Here is an 18,834-nt window from a genome sequence, read left to right as displayed (position 1 = left end):
ATGGAAATGTATAATTTTCTTGGATATTCGTCCTATGGCAAAGTTCAAGCATTGGTGTCATATTTTGTTTACCGGTGCTTTCAGGATCATACAGGATCCACTATACAGGAAGGGATCCCTTTAATTAAGAGAGCTTTAAAAACTCCATTATGTGACTATGTTTTAACCATTTCTCTGGTACTGAATGCACTAACCAAGCTCTAGCTACCATATATACTTGCATATAAGCCGAGTTTTTCAGCACAGTATTTCACACTGAAAAAGCCCTCCTTGGCTTATATTAGGGTATATAGGTAATTGAAATAACAGTCTGCTCCCAGCCAGCCAATCATAGCATTGCCTTCTGCAAAGGTCTTGAAAGCTCAGCTTGTTGCTCCCAGCCAGCCAATCATAGCATTGCCTTCCGCAAAGGAAAGCTGATCTTGTTGTTCCCAGCATTGCCTTCTGCAATGGAAAACTGATTTTTATAGTTCTTTCTTTCAGTGTTCAGTTTTACAGTTCTTTATTTCAGAGTTTTGTTCTGGGGGAGTGCACTGTAGCTGTAGTTAGAGTAGTCCATTATCCCAGTTAGGTAGCTGTTGTACTTGTTGTTGTAGGTTGCCACCTTTGGGTACTGCTGTTCTGCTCTGATATGCTGGCCTGGGGGGCACTATTTGGTTCTCCTGTCAGAGCTGTTTTCACAGAGCAGATCTGTCAGTGGTCTCTCAGGGTGTCTGGCATCAAGAGAGGAAGGGAAGGTGATTGTGAGCCACTTTGAGACTCCTTTGGTTACTGAAAAGTGGGGTACAAAAACCAGCAGCTATTCATCCTCTCGACTTTTCTGTATTTGTTGGGAGGGAGGCTGGATGGGAAAGCCTGTAATGATGGAGCATGGATTAAGCACTTAGGCCACCCTGTAAGTTTACTAGTAGCTACTGAATTCCCACCCACGACTTATATGCGAGTCAATAAGTTTGCCCAGTTTTTGTGGTAAAATTAGGTGCCTTGGCTTATATGCGGGTCAGCTTATATGCGAGTACATACGGTAACAAAAAGAATTATACTGCATTATGAAAGTTTCAGTGTAATCCGCCATGAGCCGCAAGGGAGGGCAGTGTATAAATATACTATAATAAAAACAAATCAGCTAATAAAGTCAAGCAATGGCACTTAGATTATCCCCAGCTGAACTGTTCCTTTGCTTTCAATGGAACTTAGTCACCATTTGGTTTTTGCTGCATCACAGCCATTGAACAGACTTACAACTAAAACTAACTGGTGCACTTTGCAACCATGCAATTAAATTCTGGTCCAGGATTAGAGCTAGATATGTTCAAGAGAATAAACTCAATGAAAAGTTCAGATTTCATCTATGTGACAAATAGAATTTGAGATAGAAAAGAAAACAAATAAAAACCAAGGACACACCTACAAAACAATGTTCTTTTTAAAAGAACATGAAATATACATAGCAGAGAATGCTAAAAATCTGGAAGGGATGACTTCGTACAAAATGTAATAACTTATTGTTCTACAGAAGAGCATAATGCCATCTGGGTCCTGTGTCTTATACTGTGTTTAAGAAAAGTTGCAACAAACAGATGCACTCATATTAGAACAAAACCAATAGCATACGATTCAGGACACAAATATATGAGTTTATGATTTTTAAAAATGGGTACTGGTCCTAATTGTTTTGCTTAAATGCTACATCTCTGGATGTGAAAGGCTCAGGAACAGATTCCAAAAAGAAGTCGGTACTCCCACCCCTCTAGATGTAGGATAATTTATTAAAACCTCTCTTATTCTGCTTCACAACAAAAATGGAAAGCAGATAATAACACTGTAGTTACTGTTTTCTAAGTGCAGAGTGATAAATGAGGTCATCCTGCCTTTTCCATCTCAATGTAGCCCGATACCTTTTCTACATTGTAGACTCGTTTCAAAACCTTTCTGCTCATCTCATGCAACACTGTCCAGGAACACTAGCTATGAGAGAGTATATAAAAGTTTAAGCACAGAATAATGAGACAATGGAAAAGAAAAGGTATGTGGGTTTATTGACCACTGGTCAACAAAGAATGTAGAAGAAGTTTCCTTATTAACTGTGATGATAACACCAAAAGGAGTTGATTCCCATCACAGAACAACACTAGTAACATCTTGACCAAATGCTTCTGGAGTCATATCTAAATGGGCATTTCAAAAGGATGGTACTTACTAACCTGGCAAAGTAAGCCGATTTGAAGAATCTGGTACTGGTGCATCATTTGTGCGTTGCTTTGAACCTTCAAAAATAAAAAGCAATTTCAGAAGGGAAGAATTAAAACATATGCATTCCTCAGTTAAAAAACAGTTTCCATCCAAGACACCATATCCAGTTATATTTGATTCTTTGATGCCTTTCCAATACCAAATAAATATGTAAAATTTAGTACAAACTCTATTGTGCCAGTGGTGTCACAACTTGTAGCATTAAGTTGGCATTGTGAGTCAACTCCAGATGTTGTAGAATCATAGAATCATAGAGTTGGAAGGTACCTCCTGGGTCATCTAATCCAACCCCCCTGCACTATGCAGGACACTTACAAACCTCATCTACTCTAACCTGCCACCCCCTTGAGCCTTCACATATCAGCCTCTCCATCAGATGGCTATCCAGCCTCTGTTTAAATATCTCCAAAGGAGGAGAAGCCACCACCTCCCAAGGAAGCCTGTTCCACTGAGAAACCGCTCTGTCAGGAACTTCTGGATGTTTAGACGGAATTTCTCTTGAATTAATTTCATCCCATTGGTTCTGATCTGTCCCTCCAGGTCATCCTCTATATGGCAACCTTTTAAATACTTGAAGATGGCTATCAGATCCCGTTAGTCGTCTTCTCTCCAGGCTAAATAGGCTAATACGTCCTGGTCTCCAAGCCCCTCACCATCTTTGTTGCCCTCCTCTGGACATACTCCAGTTTGTCTACATTTCTCCTCAACTGTGGTTCCCAAAATTGAACACAGTACTCTAAATGAGGCCGAACCAGAGCAGAGTAAAGCAGTACCATCACCTCCCATGATCTGGACATGATACTCCGTTTGATACAGCCCAAAATCCCATTTTCGTTTTTAGCCACCGAGTCACATTGTTGACTCATGTTCAATGTATGGTCTACTACGACTCCTACATCCTTTTTGAAATATACTGCTGCCAAGACAAGTCTCCCCCATCCTATATTGGTGTCAATGGTTTTTCCTACCTAAATGCAAAACTTTCCATTTGTCCCTATTGAGTTTCATTTTATTCAGTATAGACCCATTCTTGAGCCTATCAAGATCATCCTGTATTCTGTTGTGTTTGCTACCCCTCCCAGTTTAGTATCATCTGCAAATTTAATATCCCCTCTAATCCCTCATCCAAATCATTTACAAATATGTTAAACAACACAGGCCCCAGGACAGATCCTTGGGGCACTCCACTTGTCACTCTTCTCCAAGAGGATGCTGAACCATTTACAAGTATCCTTTGGGTATGATACATTAACCAGTTACCGATCCACCTGACAGAATTAGGATCCATACTGCATTTTACCAGCTTGTCAACAAGAATATCACATGGAACCTCATCCAAAGCTTTACTGAAATCCAGATAAACCATGTCTACAGCATTCCCCTGATCCAGCAAGGTAGTTACTTTCTCAAAAACAGAGATAAGGTTGGTCTGACTTGACTTGTTTTTGCAAAACCCTTGCTGAGTCTTAGAAATCACAGCTTTCAGCTGCTCAAGGACCGACTGTTTGATGATTTGTTCCAAAATTTTGCCAGCTACAGATGTCAAGCTGACAGGTCGATAGTTATCCGGATCCTCCTTTTCCCTTTCTTGAAGATGGGGACAACATTTGCCTGCCTACAATCATCTGGCACCTCACTTGTTCTCCAAGAAGTGTCAAAAAGAATGGACAGAGGTTCAGAGATGACATCTGCAAGTTCTTTTAGTACCCATGGATGCAACAAAGAAGACTTTGTTTCATTTGAAGAAAATAGGTGTTTATGGACTGCTCCAACAGTGATACTAGGCCACCATTCCCATCCCCCCATTTTGTTACATTTTTGCCACACTGAGCACTATTTCCCTCACAAGAGAAGACTGAGGAGAAATAGGAGTTAAGCAGTTCAGCCCTCTCTTCATCATCTGTTATAATTTCACTTTCTTGTTCTCGCAGTGTCTTTTTCTGACTTGAAATATAACTAAAGAACCTGTTCTCACTAGCCTAAGCTCATATTGTGTTTTAGCTTTTCTAACACTCTCCCTACAATTATTGGTTATTTGCTTATACGCATCCTTGGTAATAAGGCCTTCCTTCCATTTCCTAAATGACTCTTTTTTATTCCTCAAATCATTTGACAGCTGCTTATGGAGCCACCTTGGCTTCCTTAGGCTCCTTCCACCTTTCCTTCTCAAGGGAATTGTTTGTGATTGAGCCTTCAGTATTTCACTTTTAACAAACTCCCAGCCCTCTTGGACTCCCATCTCTTTACATCTTTCTGACCACTGGACTCTACCCAACATGCCTTTAAGTCTGTTAAAATCTGCTTTCCTTAAGTCCAGCCTATATGTATGAGTACGTAAAGGTTTTCTCTTTCCCACAATTGCAAATTGCAAAACCACATGGTTGCTACTACTAAGTGTGCTCACTACTTCCACCTCATCTACCAGTTCTTCCCTACTGATGAGAATCAAGTCTAAAACATCAGATCTCCTGGTTTCCCTCTCTACTGTCTTGCTAATATGATTAAATTTTAACTTTGAAAGCCTGATAAATAATAGCATAACATTCTGTTGAATGACTGGAAGTGCCTAACAATTAACAGCCTGACAAGCGTCACACAGTAGTACCACAGTACTTATGTCAGCGCATGTCACTTTCTGACCTATTACAGTTACATAGCTGAATATTCATTCTGAACAACTTGGAAACCATCAAGTTGACCAGAACCCACCATCCATGCATGGTGATCCAATACAGAGAGGATAAGTCTCCTGGATTTGATGCCTGTGTGGGACTGCAGAACCAAAGAGGTTGTCAAAGACTTGGAAGGCCATGGTAGATGACAAGTGGTCAGTGTAGTACAGGTTGTTTAATAAGCTCTGTTCTATCAGATCAAGATAGGCTAGTAATGTGGATATCTTGGTCTCCTATTTTTGTTCAATGAGCTTTATTTAGTAGTGAATGCAGTATAATTAAGTCAAGCCACAACATTACCGTCTGCATTTCTGAATCCTTTAAAGCTTCTCTCATAAATCAAGAAAGGGATAACTCATAACACAATTTTTGGAAATGAGTTGTTTCATGACCTAACAACTTTTGGAAAAGTACAATTGCTCAGTGAAAGAGTACATGCTTGATACATAGACTATCACAGGTTCAAATTTTAGTGTCTCCCAAGTAGCAAGGCTGGCAAAGATCTCTGCCCAAGAGTCAACCATCTTGGGCAAGAGGGACTAGTTTCACATCTTCAGCCTCCATGTCTCTTGTTGCTGAACAGAGTGGGAAAGACGCATGGAGCAGCGGCTCCCACTCTGCTAATGGAAACAGTGGAAACTCCTCCACGTGAGGAAGACAAGTATTTTGCATGTGAGTGAACAGACTGCCTTGAGAAGGACAGTAATCATGATGGAGTTAATCTACTCCATCGATCCATATGATGAACATACTTGGCACAGAACTGGGATTCAAACCAAGTGGAGATCTCATTGCTTTTATTTGGTAATAAGATGAATGTACAGGAACTCATTTACACAGAAACTGAAATGCTGGGAATTGTATTACACATGTAGAGATGACATACTTTGTTTTCCCAATTTAAAATGTTACAATAAATATATTTGTTTCAAATAATTCTCGGAACATTGTGAACCATCAGCGCTGCTACTCACAAGTCAATTAAATGTTATATTCTAAGTCATAAGAACCTTAATATGTGCTAATTCTTTGAGTATCTGACTTGTTTAGCAATGAATTAGGATGGGCATAGTGAACCTCAAAATTTCATTGGAAAATGGCTGCATGAATTACAGATCTGTTCCACTTAATATTTTTGGTAAGGCCTTGGAGGAGGAGCGTGTGTCATGGCTTCAGCGTCACTCAGCTCTTAACACCCACACAGGGTGGCTGTCCCACCCCTGAGTGCCTCTTCCTCCAACTAGCTTGACTGTCTAGCGGCCAGCCAATCGCCTTCTGTCCCCCACCCCTGACCATCCTTCCTCATTCCATTTCCCTCTGAGGCTTGGAGGCTGCATATCCCTGCCGCATAAGAGCGTTGCCCCTGCTGGTGAGTTCCTTAACAGCTGCCTGCAGCCTTTACAGGTCCTGAGGGGAGGGGAATGCCATCCACAGAGTTCTTCCACCCCCCTAATCTAGTGCCTGTTGTATTCCTGAATGCAACGGACTTGGTCACTAGTCTAGAGCAGTGGTCCCCAACTCCCGGGGACCGATCCATGGATCAGACGGTACTGGGCCGTGGCTCCTCCTCATCCTGCTCCCTGGCTGCTGCCTCAGGGGCTGCCCTGCCACACTGCCGCCGGCTCAACTTTGGTGTTCTCCAGTGGCTGCCATGGCTGGGGCTTCCCCTCGACATGGCACTGTGCAGCTGCTCCTTGCAGCGCCCCAGTGGGTGGTGGGAACTCAGGGGCATGAAAGCAAGTGGAGCGGGGGCTCAGGCAGCAACGCCGATGTCCCTCGGCAAAAGACTACCCTCCCCCGGGCCTCAGTAAAACTGTCAAGCATTGACCGGTCCCCGGTGATAAAAACGTTGGGGACCACTGGTCTAGAGTATTTGCTTAAGCCTTCTCAAAAATTCCACAATCCACACCTGATTTTGAATGTGATGGACACATCACACTAGTACACGCATCAGCTGTCCATTGAACATGTGGTTGGTCACAAACCCAGATTTGCCTCTGCTTACTTGATGTGTGATATGGCTCTCAACTGAGTTCAATAGAGAGATCTCCACTATAAATTCTGCTAATGAGAAAAAACTTAAACAATGTTTTTAAGATTTGTGCATGGTGCCAAGTTAGGGGGAAAATATTCTACAAGATCAGAGCACTTAGACTGGGTTAATTTTCTATAGGTTCATTGGGACTGTACTACAATCTAATTTTAGAGCAATTGCGATAAATGATACACTTTAAAAGACTGGAGTCCTGTAGCATCTGAAAGACTAACAAATTGATTCAGGCATAAGATCTCTGGACCACTGGATGCACGAATTATACCCACTTATGCAGGGACAGAAGAGAAACATAAATAATGGGATCCAAAGGCAATGAGACTCAAGAGGTAGAATTTTGCTCTTGCATTTGATTGCCTTTTCATTGTTTTACATTTTACCCCTCTTATGAATTTTGCATCTCTCCGCATGTGTATCTGCCCACTGACAACCAATTTGACGCATCTGATGAAGAGGATTCCATTCCATGAAAGCAGTTATCACAACAACCGTTTGTCTTTAAGGTGCTACCAGCCCCCGCCATTTTGCTGCAAAAATCCCAACATGGCTACCCCTCTGGAATTTTACTTTAAAAGGTAACAACTAATCTTTCTTCTGACTCTACCCATCGCAGTGTTTTTGTATTGTTGTTCCATGATTTTACTTGTGTGATGCAAGGTAACCGGAAGAGCAAGTGAGACACATCACATTATAAAGGGTTCAAACTCTGGTACCGTGCAAAAGATACCACCACCACTGTTGATAAAGGGACAAGCCACGCACATCATATTCACACCTTAACATGTTTTCTCCAGTAATGAAAAGGATTCGTTGTGGCACTTAAAAGCCCAGGGGGTCTGTTGTTTCAATGCCACGTGCTAAGCTTATGAGACACTGTGAATATTTGTCTTTCATGTTGCAAAATCAATAGGTGGGATCATTTTGGTTCTGCAAGCAAGCAGGTCCTCTGAGAAAACTGTAAGCAGGAGTTTACAAATAAAAATAGCAAGTTTTTTTTTTACTGCATATAAAATAGTATAAAAATATGTTCCATGCAAAAGAAAGGGAAGTGCTCACTCCACGGTACTTTTAATAATAACACGAATGCCCATCGTAGATTTACAGTACAATCCTGTGCAGAGTTAGTCCAGTCAAGCCCTACTGATTTCAGTGAGCTTAGGGTGAAGTAACTTTGCACAAGATTGCACGGTTGGCTACCTATGTATATTCCAACAGTTACCTGCTCAAGGTCACATGAGTTCATTGCAGCTTCTACTACAAAAGGACTTTGGCTTCAACACCCTCTACGTAAACAGCAGGTTGCACAATAGAACTGTGCCTAGATGGTTCTAGTTCAGATGAAATGCAGAGAATCACATATTTAAGTGCTCCCACAGTGAAAAACAATCTCCACACATAGAAAAATAATACACCAGGGAAATAGGCTTGAAGTTCAAACCTGCAAAGGGAGCTGTCTGTGCAGGGGAGACCTAGGCCCATTCTGCACACATAGGATAATGCCCTTTCAATGTGCTTTGGCAGCTGGATTTTCCAGTGCAGAACAGGAAAATCTACTTCTAAAGTGCATTGAAAGTGCATTATCTATTGTGTGCAGAATAGGCCCTGGTCTTGTGATTCCTGTATCTGCAGCTGAGGATGGCAGAGTACAGTTCTGTTATGTGACCATTGTTTTGCATAGCTTGGACCTTAATTGGATAGCCATGAGAATCAGGTGGGTAGCCATGTTGGTCTGAAGCAGCAGAACAAAATTTGAGGCCAGGGGCACCTTCAACATCAAACGTTTAATTCAAGGTATAAGCTTCCAGTTGTGCACACACTTTGTCAGATATCTGTGCATGGACATGAGAGCTTATACCTTGAATAAAGCTTTGTTGGTCCTAAAGGTGCCATTGAACTCAAACTCTGTTCTGGAGAGCAGTGAGTTAGTGTTTTGTACAGGCTCTGTACCTGCACTGCGAAAGCCTTGAGGGAATCCCGATTCTTTTGTGTAGCCCAGGGGTAGTCAAATTGTGGCCCTCCAGATGTCCATGGACTGCAATTCCCATGAACCCCTGCCAGCATTTGCTGGCAGGGGCTCCTGGGAATTGTAGTCCATGGACATCTGGAGGGCCGCAGTTTGACTACCCCTGGTGTAGCCTGTAGTATGTGTGAACAACACTCTTCCAAGTTAGCCTGCAATTTCACCCCGAAAAACAACACAGCCTCCAAAATCTCACAGACAAAACACCCCATATCCCAGAACGAGGATCACTGTTTGAGCCAGCATGGTGTAGTGGTTAAGAGCAGTGGTTTCTAATCTGGTGAGCTGGGTTTGATTTCCTGCTCCTCCATATGTAGCCAGCTGGGTGACCTTGGGACCATCACAGCCCTGATAGAGCTGTTCTCATACAGCAGTCTCTCTCATCCTCACCTACCTCACAGGGTATCTGTTATGAGGACAAGAAGGGAAGGAAGTTGTAAGACACTTTGAGACTCCTTCGGGCAGTGAAAAGTGAGGTATAAACAACAACTCTTCTTCTGCAGCTGCACTGCTACATCTTGCTAAAACAAAGAGTCACATGCTCTCAGCTTAAACATGCAGAGGCTGTAGCACCCTAAATGCCAGAAGACAGCAACTGGGACTCCATACCATGTTTGTAGATCTTCCAGTGACAAATTGTTGGCCACTGTGTAAAATAGGCTGACGGATGGGATGGACCCTTGGTCTCACCCAGCTCAGCTGCTTGTAAGACCCCTGTGGTCTTCTTAACCAGGATGCGTTTTTAAAGAAAAACCTGCTATGCTTGGTCCAACAGAGGGTGAAATAATGCATATTTGGCAAATCTAGGAAACGCTGAACAGCATCTCTGTTTACCCGCTTTTCCAACTATATCCTCTGCTTCCACTTCCAGCAGAAATGCAGGGTAAATGTTAATAATCCCTTCAGAGCCCAACATTGTTCTCAACCATGTCAATCATGGTTGAGATCATCACAACCTTTACCCAATGGGAATTAAAGCTGTAAAATGGGAAGTGCCTCAAATCAGACAATGATTGTATGGAAGAAAAAAACCATACATAGTTATCCAGAATCACAGTGCGTCTTGATTAATATTTATTTACAGAAATGGAGCTAAGACTGTGTTTATCCAAAGCGCCGTTGACTTGGCAAACAAGAACTCTTCCACTTCTTCCTTCTCCTACCGCACCCCCCCCCTCACTTTGTTCTTGGGGTTAGCACACCCTCAGGAACAGCGCACTGTTATTCCAACTGACAGGTGGGGAAGAGGGAGGAATAGAAATGATTACCCTTGCAAGGCTAAGTATAGAATCTTTAGGAGAAAATTCTTCTATACGTAGGAAAGACTACAGAAGGAACAGCAGAGGGCACAAAGCTCCCTGCTTCCAACCACCAAAACTAACAGTCCAAATGACATTTTAGAACAAGGGTGAGCAAACTGCGGCCCTCCAGATGTCCGTGGACTACAATTCCCATGAGCCCCTGCCAGCACTTGCTGGCAGGGGCTCATGGGAATTGTAGTCCACGGACATCTGGAGGGCCGCAGTTTGCCCACCCCTGCTTTAGAATGAGATGACTGAATCAAATAGGAAGGATATCAGTGAAATGCCTTACCTGAGACGAGGGAAGGTAGCTGAAGAACATTCAGAGGGAAAACATTTGTCTTCTCTCCATCTGCAGCTTCTACACCCACCAAGCCAAGCCCTGAGAGTGTGCTTGTGGGATGAGAAGCATTGCAGGAGACGTTGAAAAGGATGCTCCAATGCACCATCACATGAATCCGTGAAGCTGCCTTCTACTGCATCAGACTGCGCAAACTGGCAGTGGCTTTCCAGGGTTTTTCACATCCCAGGGGCTTAGTTATTTTAATTGGAGATTCTGGGATTGAACCTGGGACCTCCTGCATACCAAGTAAAGGGTCTACCATGGGCCCTTCTTTTATTTCCATGGGGGATCTTGACTCGATACTTTTAAGGGTGCAACTAAAACTGTTTCTGAAAAGGGTGAGTTCCAGTGCGTGTACTATCGAGATCATTTTGAAAGCTTCCAGCATTCTTCCACGATAACAGAGAAATGGACAAGCTTTCCTGAAACTGCCCTTTGCATGCTGCAAAAATAGAAATGTGTGGCTAAAAATATGCAGGTATCAAAAATCTCTTGAAGGCTCAAGATTGTACAGAATGAGAAAGCAGTATTTGACTGCACCAACTAAAAGAGGGAGAACAACAATATTTATTCATTCTAAATCTTCCCTGTTGGAAAAATATATAGCTGTGATCCTATGTCTATGTGATTTGGAGTGAGCCACAGTGAAGTGAGAGTTAATTCTTAGTAACATGCATAGGATCAGGCTGCAAGCAAATAAATGTATTCCTGCTGCATTAAGATTCCAAAGGACATAGGGCTGAACTTAATTACTCTTCCATCATACCGGATCTTCTGCTAAGTCTTCCTCTGATGGAAAAGGGATTCCTCTTCCATCTGAACAAGAAGTTTTGGAACATGTGCAATTACCCAGAAGAACTTGAGGATGCAATGAACCTTGGGCAACATGCTAATTTTTAGTCCTTAGTTCTTGATTTCCAAACTAAAATGGGATTATCTTCCATCCTAAGCTTTGAGGAGAAAGTGTGCACAAGTGCATGTGTACCATACAAAAACATTTCAAATGGATTTCACTTGGAACTGTTCATGAATTGTTTGTTACCTGGGCACTCTCCCCTTCTGGTGCACCTCTCATCAACCTGTAAACCAGGGGTGGTCAAACTGCAGCCCTCCAGATGTCCATGGAATACAATTCCCATGAGCCCCTGCCAGCTGGCAGGGGCTCATGGGAATTGTATTCCATGGACATCTGGAGGGCCACAGTTTGACAACCCCGGTGTAATCTATATCCCAGACAACCTGCAATCTATGCCCCTGGCTCTTAGAAGCTCTTAGATAAAGAATCTTTAGCTTGAGATACTAGGCAGCATGGACCTCTGCACAATGTGCTTGTTAGAGAAGATGTCATAAACAACACAATCAGAACCTGAGTGCATTCTTTCTATGCACAAAACTGACTCAATGAAGGATCAAAGGAAGCACAATTACAAACCAAGGAGTCATCAAGCAGATGAAATCTATAGTGTATCTTTTTTTTTTTTGGAAAAATACTATAAAGCTGTCTAGGAATTTAGCAATTAGTGTATTTGTAAAATAGCTGGAATTTCTTTTTTACAAAAACAAATAGCACTCTTAATTGTAGCTGAAAATGGACAGATGTTTCAATGCTTGTTTTTTTTTTTGTACATTAAATTAACTCATGGAATCGACTAGAGACTCTTTCCACATGCGGATCAGTTCTTGGCTTCACCACATCGGAATGTTTTTCCCCACAAGCTGGACCTAGCGTTATCATTGGAAGGTCTCACATTTGCTTGATTTGCCAGTCCCAAAAAAGAGAATAATTTTGCTAAGGGCAAACTTCATTCTGAAAAAAAAGAGAAAGAAAAAAGAAAAATGTCCCAGAGTGAAAGCCCCAGAGTCATTCACTGCGAAGTAGCCAGTGGAAGGAAGGGGGAAAAAAGAAGAAGCAGTGTGGAAACCTGCATAATTCCCTCCCCAGAAACTGGCCTTTGTGGAAGGAGGAGAAGAATAATGAAGATCAGATAAAATGATGCAAGAAATTTGTAGTCTCTTTTTGATTATATGTAATTTTTTTTTACTCTTCTGTATCTGGAAAAAAAAAGAGAGAAAAAGAGTTGTCAATGTTCCTTCCAAGTGTCCAAGAAGTGGGAAAAATAGGAAGGGGGGAAAAAACCCAATTGATATTGCTTAATGGAGGGCATACAGCCCTACCCCCCAAGACATTCAGATTGTGGAGGGGCAAGTGGGGGGCACTTGGGTTGTTAAGGTTTATAGCAGCCCTTTCCCTCTACTTGTAACAGCATCTGATAGCCAGTGGAGGGGAGTTGTACTGCTTTTGCCACCTTGAAAATAAAATTCCCAGATCCTGGATTTCTCTCTCGGACCTTTAAAAGTTGACATGCAGCAAACAAGAACCAACCAACACTAAGGAGATGGCTGAGGGCCCTGTTTTGTTTACTGGTGGGTTTGGGGCATTTAGTAATACTTAAGATGCTCAAGCACCTGCTGGTTTGGCTTATAAGGCAGCTGATGTACTGCTGGGCTGTTCAGCTATTCATCTTTATTCTCTGGCAGCTGTCAGAACCTGAATACTAGCTGGATGAGGGATCTACTGGGAGGCAGCTCCTGATCCCCCTGCTGGGGAAATTTTGCTGCAGGCCAAGTGGGGAGGAATCAGAAATTGGTTTCCAGCCAATTGCAGGGAGGAGCTAGAAAGGTTTTTTTTTTCCTGGCTTTTAAAACTGGCTGAGTCCCAGACCAGCTGAGATGCAGTAAGTTGGTGGTGGCATGATCAGGGACCCAGCCAAGTCCCCCTTTTGGCTCCCTGGCTAGTTTGGACTATGGATAAAATATCACTCCTGTTCTTGGCAACCACACCTGTAAGACTTTGGGACTCCTTCTCCAGCGAGATTTGTCTGTCACCCTCTATCAGTGTCTTCCACCAGCAGGTGAAGACTTTTTTGTTTGGTTTGCAAGACCCCAAATAATGGTGATTGGCCCTCATCCCAGGTTCTGGTATTGTTTATATGCTTTGATTGAATCATTTTATAATCATAAATGCTGCTTTCAGTGGTTCAAATGTTTTTATAGTTGCTGCCTTAAGGACCCCAATCAAATGAAAAGGTTGCTTTAAAATGTTTAAAGCAAACAAACTGCAAGTGATTGTCCATTTCTTGCCACTCATTTGAGCTGATCTGAGATCTCGGACTGGTGAAAGCCGGAGTGATCTTGCCCTATCCTCTGCAGTCCAAACTAACAGCTTGGGGAGGGGAGGGAGATGCAGTCTATTTCTATACCCCCAAGAGAGAACTCAAGCAGAGGAGAATAGGACAAGAACCCTCTCTCTCTAAATGAAAGTGGTCTGCTCCCACTCCTCCTCCAGTGAGAATTTGTGCTGCAGAGAATGAGAGCAGATAGTCCCTGTACTCTGATGCTCCTTCCAACAATTTCAGATGGACAAGTAGAAAACATTTTTTCCCTTTCACCTATACCTGAGACCAACAGAATGTGCTACAGAGAACAGGAGCTGTCTATCTGCTCCTGTTCTTTGTTGCTCAAGATAACATATTGGAGGTGGGAAGAAATCTGCTTCCCCCCCCCCCCCACACTGAAATGACTTGGACGGCCCAGCACAAGAGTGGGATGCTCCTTTTCTCTGTGCCCCAACTCGTCAAGAAGCTGATCACTCTTGCTCACCCCACCTGTAGCTTCTTCCTGTGTTCTAGGCTTTCTGGAGTAGAGAGAGAAGCTTGGGCAGTGAAGCAGAGAAGCTCCTGAAATCAGCTGAGAGCCAGTTTTCCATCTTCGCCAGCAAAATGCTTGGTAGATCAGCAAGAAGCTTTTTTTTTTGGGGGGGGGGGTGTTTCTGTTTGGCAGCCACCCCAGTTTTTATTGGGACATAAACAGGTTGGGTGGTTAGCTCACCTGCATTTGGGACAGCCAGCTGTCCAACACCTTCAGCACAAAATCCACGGCAATGGATTTCAGGCTAAGGTTCTCTGGTTTGTATCGATACAGTATTCCTTAGTGGTGTATGCAACTTTCTCCTGCTCTTAAAATAACTGTCAAAGTCTGGGGGAAATTTTACTTTTCATTTCTTACCTATCCATGTAGCAAACAACTGAAAGCCACCCCAAAGGTTTGCACGTGGGCCTTGGTCTGGCTTGTGGTGCTCCCGTTAAGGGTTCTTCACAGCGCCATCCTAAGCAGAGTTATACATTTCTAAATCTATTGGCTTTGGTTGGAGGGTGTAACTCAATTTAGATCTGCCTTTGCTTCTGTGGCCAGCTCCCTAGAACTACCTATGCTAAATGATATATTTCACCAGAAAGAAATTACAACAAAACTAAGGGAAGGGCCGTATAAAAATCTAAATAAATAAATAAATAATAAATAAATAAAATGGAATGAAGCCAATGCAATGGATAATTGGCACTTGTCAGTAGGATGTTACAAAATTAGGACCGATCACAGAATTGGATTCACAAGCAGGCAGAACAAATTCAGGGAAGACAGTCAACCGATGCCTACCTGGCCTCACTGCACTTCTCAGCACTGTGCTTTGCAGGAGTGAGTTGGCAAAACACATACTGGCATCCACTGCTGCATGATAGACAAAGGACATGGGGCAACTAGACCCCAAAGACAGGCAAGACTGTGGTCAGTCTTTGACTGCACCACTCTGATTCTCAATCTTCTAGATATTTTGAGTTAAAAATAGTTCCCGGTCAGACCACTGATTGGGTCTATCAAGGTCTACTCTACCAGGCAGTTGCTGTCCAGGGTCTCAGACAGACACTCCCTGTTAGTGAGACCCCTAACTGGTGAGGCTCCAGATTGAACCCACATACAAAACAGCTGTTCTGTCACTGAGCTACAGCTCTCCCTGAGTGCTGGGCCTGGATAAAGGAAACCCGGGTCCAACATTCTTCCTAGTCCAGCAAAGTGGCCAGCAAATGGTCAGTCTTATTTATCTATCTTTATAATGGGAATAATCACAAAGCAAGTAATTCTCCATAGGATTTTGACAAGGACAAATATGATTAGGTTTTTAAAGCATCTAACCTAAACGCTATATAAATGTTCAGCAATAATATGCAAAGAATTTACTTTGTTCATTGCCTGGATCAATTCCCTTTCCTATCACACACGAATGTCCCTTTTCACAGATATACAAGCTACACTTGATGGCCATATGCTTCCGCACAAACCATGCGCATATGCAACATTTTGCAGGCAAACAGTTAATCAGCACTTGGATTTCAGTGAACTGAAGGCAGAGACAAATGTATGTAATCCATGGGGATTTTAAAAAGTGCACTCCATTCTCTTAAGAGTTTCCTCTGGGAGAGATTACTCCAAGAAATCTGTTCCCTCATGGAACGAGAGCAGCAGAAACCATCAGAGTGATTTTCACAAACATCTAGATCTAATTCTGATGCTGAAGGATCAAGCTCCAAGTTTTTCCAAGAACAAAAGAACCAAATCTAAGTCTTAATTTTGCAGAGCCCACCCCTCCCACAAATGTAAGCATTAATTATTTCATTAGTCCTCTCCTGGACTATCAAAAGATAGCTTGATATCCAATAACTTGCAGTATTTTTATAGTCTTTTAGTGGGGGTTTTAATGGGGGATTTTAAGACTATTGTTCCCCGCCACGAGCTTGTAGGTAGTGGCGGGAAATAAATCAAATAATAATAAATTGAATAATCATAAATTGAATTATCATAAATTGAATTATCATAATCATAATCATAATCATAATCATAATCATAATCATAATCATAATCATAATCATAATCATAATCAGGGACAAATGATGCAATTTCTTTCTGGAGGATCCTGATGGCTTAAAGTTAAATTAAAATCCTTTAGAAGAGGCATCAGTACACATGTTGAATCTAAAGTTTGATTCAAGTTGCAAGCTTTTGTGCATCCAGCAAACTTGATCGGACAAGAAGAAGTATGTCATTATTCAATGGTTTGGGGTTGTTCAAGAACTTGCGTCCATGAGCAAAGAGGGGATAGTTAAAGTGAATTATTGCCTGATAGCAAAACAGGATCCCTCATCAAGAAGGTCAGGATTTCTGTATCCTCTGAGAACACCCAAAGCATGCAGGAAAGCCTTTTGTTTGAAGATTCAAGGAACATACCCAAACCATTTTAAAATATCTCATTTCAATAAGGAATAATGGCGCTCACTGAGATAGCACAAAGACAATGTGTGTGGGGGGGGAGAGGGGGGGTTGATCTGTTTAAGCACCAAAAGCTCACATTATCCTGAAGAGGTAGGACTAGATCAAAGAGAAGAAATGTCCAATTCCTCCCAGTGTGATTCTTTGCCAGCCCCACTTGTATGCTATGTTAGCACAATAAAATTAGAGTCCAGTAGCACCATTAAGACCAACAAAGACCAACATGGCTACCCATTTGAATCTATGTTAGCACAGTTACTGAAATTTGTGGTTAAATCAAAGAATAGATACTAAAGCTTCTAAGTATATTCAGACCAGGCTTTCTCAACCAGGGTTTCGTGAAACCCTGGTGTTTCTTGATAGCCCTGGAAGGGCTTCCTGAATGGGAGGGAATTGATTAATTTTTTATATATGGTCATGTTGACTTGCCCTCCCCCATGGCCAATGATGGGCCTGGAGGAGGTGGGAAGGGGAGGGGCTCTGGGTGGGCGTGTACACAGCTCTGCTTCCCGACCATATCTTGCATGATTGCTCCACTTCTGGGGCTTCTTGAAGCCTGAAGAATGTTTCAGGGGTTTCTCAATGGTAAAACAGTTGAGAAAGGCTGATTCAGACCTACAACGTTTCTTAGGTCAGCAAGGTATCTTGCTAAATAAAGTTTATTTATTTATTTAGATTGCTATACCGCCCATTTCTTTGCAGCTCTGGGTGGTTTACATTGAAGTCCATGAAGGAGCTGGCATGCATTGCAGCACATATACTAAAAAAAAAAAAATCCATTTATTATTCCTGTCACCTAACTGCTACAGATTAATCATACACAAAGGAGCACAATAACAAAGGAGCACAATAACAAACTGCTTTGGTTTGATCAAATGGACCCAGAGCTGCTAAGATACTTAAGTGATCCAATACATAAAATGATAAATGTTAGTGAAATTTTTCCTTTTGTAAAGTAACTAGGGTGGAGTCTGCACAGAGCTTTTATTCCAATCCCAGGTTGATTCAGTCCCTGCCATCTCCACTGAATGCAATTTCCATTTTCATTTTGTCCAATTTAAATTTTCCCTCCGCAACAAACATGATTGATCCGGAGTGATCCTATTTTTATCCTGCAATATTTAGGAGTGGAAATAACCCTCAATATTTTCAGAATCAGATTTAGAAAGCATGAGAAACCAGGTGGACCTCCAGCTACTTGGCATTTGTTGCAGAAGCTCCATGGTAGAGAAGCCCTGATTGGCCAGGGCTGATTTGCCAAGGCTGTAAGCTTTTTTTAAAGGGGAAGCCCTAATTTTGAAGAAGAAGAAGAGTTGGTTCTTATATGCCGCTTTTCCCTACCCGAAGGAGGCTCAAAGCGGCTTACAGTTGCCTTCCCATTCCTCTCCCTACAACAGACACCCTGTGGGGTGGGTGAGGCTGAGAGAGCGCTGATATCACTGCTCGGTCAGAACAGTTTTATCAGTGCTGTGGCGAGCCCAAGGTCACCCAGCTGGCTGCATGTGGGGGAGAGCAGAATCGAACCTGGCATGCCAGATTAGAAGTCCGCACTCCTAACCACTATACCAAACCACTACACCACTACACCAAGTCTGCACTCCTAACCACTACACCTAACTACTACACCAAACTACACTCCTAACCACTACACCAAACCACTACACCAAACTTTTCTCTCAACTTAAGCTCTTCTGTGGGTAGAGATTTGCCTCATTTTTTTCTCCCTCCTCTCCCCCCCCCCCAGCTTCAAGAAAAGAAAGACAGAGGCTCCTACTGCGCTTGGCTTCCCCCCTCCCCTTCTGAGGCTCCCTAAGCATGTGCAGAACACTTTTCTGTTTCAATGGGGGGGGGAGAGGAAGACCGAGTTCAAATCGATCTGGATTCAGCAGGATCCACAACAGAATAAACAGTAAGTGCAGAGTCAGCCTAGGATTGTACAATCCAGTTTTTCTCCCAATGGGAACCCACAACATCTTACATCCTAGGCCCTTTCTCCATTATATCTTCCCAACAGCCAGCCTATGATGTAGCTT

The 18,834-nt window shown here is 42.6% G+C and overlaps 1 protein-coding gene across 5 annotated transcripts in view; it reads right to left on the bottom strand.

The window, feature by feature from the left end:
- PDE1C (phosphodiesterase 1C) overlaps window positions 1-18,834 on the bottom strand; it is a 292,459-nt gene that overhangs the window by 11,321 nt on the left and 262,304 nt on the right. For 4 of the 5 annotated variants that reach the window (XR_013225262.1, XM_077302606.1, XM_077302608.1 and 1 more), the window contains one exon: window positions 2,205-2,267. Coding sequence is in view for 4 of the 5 variants with exons in the window: in XM_077302606.1 (XP_077158721.1) it covers window positions 2,205-2,267 (63 nt within the window). In the remaining variant the exon portion in view is untranslated. Of the gene's footprint in view, window positions 1-2,204; window positions 2,268-11,836; window positions 12,695-18,834 lie in introns of those variants that run through there. The other variant, XM_077302607.1, reaches the window with a different exon arrangement.

Source organism: Paroedura picta, chromosome 11 (assembly GCF_049243985.1).
Source record: "Paroedura picta isolate Pp20150507F chromosome 11, Ppicta_v3.0, whole genome shotgun sequence".
In the NCBI taxonomy this organism is placed as follows: domain Eukaryota; kingdom Metazoa; phylum Chordata; class Lepidosauria; order Squamata; family Gekkonidae; genus Paroedura; species Paroedura picta.
Note: the sequence above shows the minus strand (reverse complement) of the source record. Positions and strands in the feature narration are given on the sequence as shown.